Source organism: Exserohilum turcica (assembly GCF_000359705.1).
Source record: "Exserohilum turcica Et28A unplaced genomic scaffold SETTUscaffold_6, whole genome shotgun sequence".
NCBI classification, from domain to species: Eukaryota; Fungi; Ascomycota; class Dothideomycetes; order Pleosporales; family Pleosporaceae; genus Exserohilum; species Exserohilum turcicum.
In genome coordinates, this window is record NW_007360277.1 from 343,365 (window position 1) to 346,398 (window position 3,034).

The 3,034-nt window shown below is 59.1% G+C and overlaps 1 protein-coding gene across 1 annotated transcript; it reads right to left on the reverse strand.

The window, feature by feature from the left end:
• Positions 1-2,413: 2,413 nt before the first annotated feature.
• On the reverse strand, positions 2,414-2,611 carry SETTUDRAFT_156240 (uncharacterized protein; the record flags this gene model as incomplete). The annotated part of the gene is made up of 1 exon (XM_008031417.1): positions 2,414-2,611. The coding sequence occupies one exon, from the start codon at positions 2,609-2,611 to the stop codon at positions 2,414-2,416; it is 198 nt and encodes a 65-aa protein (XP_008029608.1).
• Positions 2,612-3,034: the final 423 nt, after the last annotated feature.

Consider the following 3,034-nt stretch of genomic DNA (forward strand, 5'->3'; position numbering starts at 1 on the left):
GGACTCGGTGGGCGGAGGGAGGAGGGCCGGTGTGAGGATGCGGATGGCGGGCTACGCAATGGCGCTGGTGGTGGGTAGGGGCCGGATGACGTTTTGTCGCTGGAATCGCAGATCCGAGCGAGCAGGAGGCGAGCGGGCTTCTGCGGTATTAATGAGTTGCTGAGAGACAGCGACTCGGGCGGGGCAGAAAAGAGTGTCGTCCGCTGAGGCGAAGGGTAGAGGTCAACTCCTTATGGCAAGGGCGTTGGAGGCTGTGCGAGCGCTTCAATGAAGAAGGAGTCTCGACAGGAATCCGTGTCCGGAGTGGGGAAAATGGACTTCGACGAATAAATTCGTGAAATCAGCAAGCAAGCGGCTCCTGTGAAGATCACCGAGTCCGCTGCGTTTCGAGTTGCTAGATGTTCTCGCTATGGAGAGACGGGTGTGTGGAGGGACGGCGGTTGTGCTCTTTCGAAAATTGTTTGAGTGCCAGGCTAAGCCGCAACAAGGATGTTGGCCTAGCCGAGCCCTTGAACGCCCGCCCCAACACTTGCACTTGGTTGCTTGCACCTGGCCGCGATGCTGCGCTGCACACATGCGCTGCGGTTTGCTTTGCCTGGCCTTGCCTTGCCGCGTTGCATCTGCTTGCCTGTGAGTTGCTACGCTGCCATTGCTAGCATTGGCCTGCGCGCGGCGGACACGGTGTGCGCAGGCAGTCGTGCCTTCCTGCCTCAGATCAGGCGGGCAGGAGCGAGGTGGGATGGTGGGCCTGCCTCTCCCACTCCCACTCCCACCACGGCCGCGGCCACGAACTACACACGACGCCACGACCACGACAGACGCGGGCAGGACGGCATGAGATGGCATCGAGCGCTGCTCCGCCACACTGGCCTCGCTGCGATGGTGACTCCAACGAGGGCACGCAGTGGTGATTGGCTGCAGCGACGATTCAGCGCGGGGGAGCCGGCACAGCAAGCATGTGTCAACAGGCAAACACGGTTGATTATGCTATCAGCTATCACTACAGCACTGTCCGGCGCCCAGCATCGTGTATATGTGTACGTACCATGTCAACGGCGTCCTCGTAGGCCTCGATGGCGTCGTCCAAACAGCAAAGCCTCATGCATGTCTTCTGCTGGTCCTTTGCAAACGTGTGCCCAGGGAGAATGCCAGCCAACACCATGGCCGCGGCGACGTGTAAGCTTCACCACTCGCACATGCAATCCGCCGCCGCCGCATCACCCCGCCACAGCAACACGGCGCAAATTTGCGGATGGACTGACGCAGACGTTTTTTTCTCGCCCCCCATGCACAATGACGCCGGCCATTCACATGAAAGACAATGTCCGCTTAACTCCGGCAGCCGTCATCATGTGATATCACCATGTGTGTCTATCGATAACGCCCCTCACTTGTCCAGATGCGCCGTGTCCATGTCCGTCTAGTGTAATGTCATTCCCAAAGATCAGAGTCGACTCTGTGGCACGAATCAAGGGCGGTACGAATCAAAGGTCGATACATGGCCGGGTGCGTTGAGTCGAGGAAAAAAGTATAGTAGGTACGGTACCATTTGCGCGTCCAAGCGGGGTGAGCACTGATGCCTTGTCAATACCAAGTATTATTTAGTGTACTCTTTAGAGTACATATTCGAGCTGCTTACCCACTGCTGGCGCCCCACTAGCCCTCATCGCTCCAAGGCTAACACTACTCACCAGTAGCTACCATTGCATTTCCATGCATCTGATGCACTTGGATAGAGAAGACTGACCACCACCACAACATGCCAACGCCAATCCTTGCCAGGGCCCAGCTCGCAGTCAAGTCATTGTCCACAGTCAAGCCATTGTCCAGTCAAGCCATTGTCCAGCCAAGCCATTGTCGGAACCTTTTCCTGCCTCCTCAGACCAAGCTCTATGCCGCAGTCGCACAGCCGGCTAACCCAGAAGCCGACAGTAGGTACCATGATGCTGTCATGCAACTTGCCATGTAGTGCCGTTGGCTGCACCCAGGCTGCGGGTTCCTGGAACCCTGCGTGCGGGCTGGATGCAGCAAGCCGCAACGGCAGGCGCGGAAACATGGCAGACGGCGTGTCAAGGAACAAAGACGCTGTGAGACCCTTTGGACTTGCTGTACGTCTCAGACCTGACGTTTCGCTGCATGCACGCGCGCCTTTGTTCCATGCCGGTACACAAGCACCACGTCCGGGGCCTGTTGTGCTGCGGCAGGACGAGGGTAGCCATGGCTGTGTGGGCGTCTTCTCTTGCTCCATCAAAGTCCCGTCGCCTGCATCTTGCACTACCACGTCACTCGCGTGCTGCCGGCTCATGCACTGGGCCGTTGGTCCGTCGTCATAGGAAACGGGAGATTTGGGCGTCTGCTTTGCTTCTTCGAGACGAAACTCTGGCGGCTCCCAAGGAGACAAAAACCCCACCTCTCATGGGCATGCGCACTTGGACGACCTCGGCGAAGTGCTGGCGGTCGCTTGGTGGTGCTGCGCCAGAAAAGCCGGCGGCTGTGACAGAGGAGCGCTCCATGCGAATGGCCCTAGACGTGCGCCTGCGCCTGCGCCTTTGGGGGAGGGCCATGGTTTAAGAGCGCGAGCCCGGGCGAGCAGTTGAAGCAGCTTCCGCATGTCGTAGGCTGCGCCGACGGCGGATTGCAGCTGAGGGCGAGTCAGAAAAGGACTTTTTGGTTGATGGCGCAAGCCTACCGCACCGCCCTCGGATCGCTGGCCGCTGGTTGACCTCGTATCCTTCCATGATCGGCCCTGCGCCGTAACAGCGCATGTGCGCAGCGCAACGGCTGAAGAACCACGCTCGGGCACTAGCAACGCCTCGCAATCCTTTGGCGAAGTGTAGTAGAACGGACAGACCACAAGTCAAAACCAACGTCGCATGAGCCTCTGCTGCGAGGGGGGGCGGGGAGAGGCGGGGCAGGGTCTCATGCTGTGTATGTCTTGGGCTGGTGTTGTTGTTCTGTTTTTTTTCGTTTTTTGCCACAGATAGCGGCGGCGGCTGCAGAGGGAGGGGAGCGGGGAGCTAGGTGTAGGGGGGGG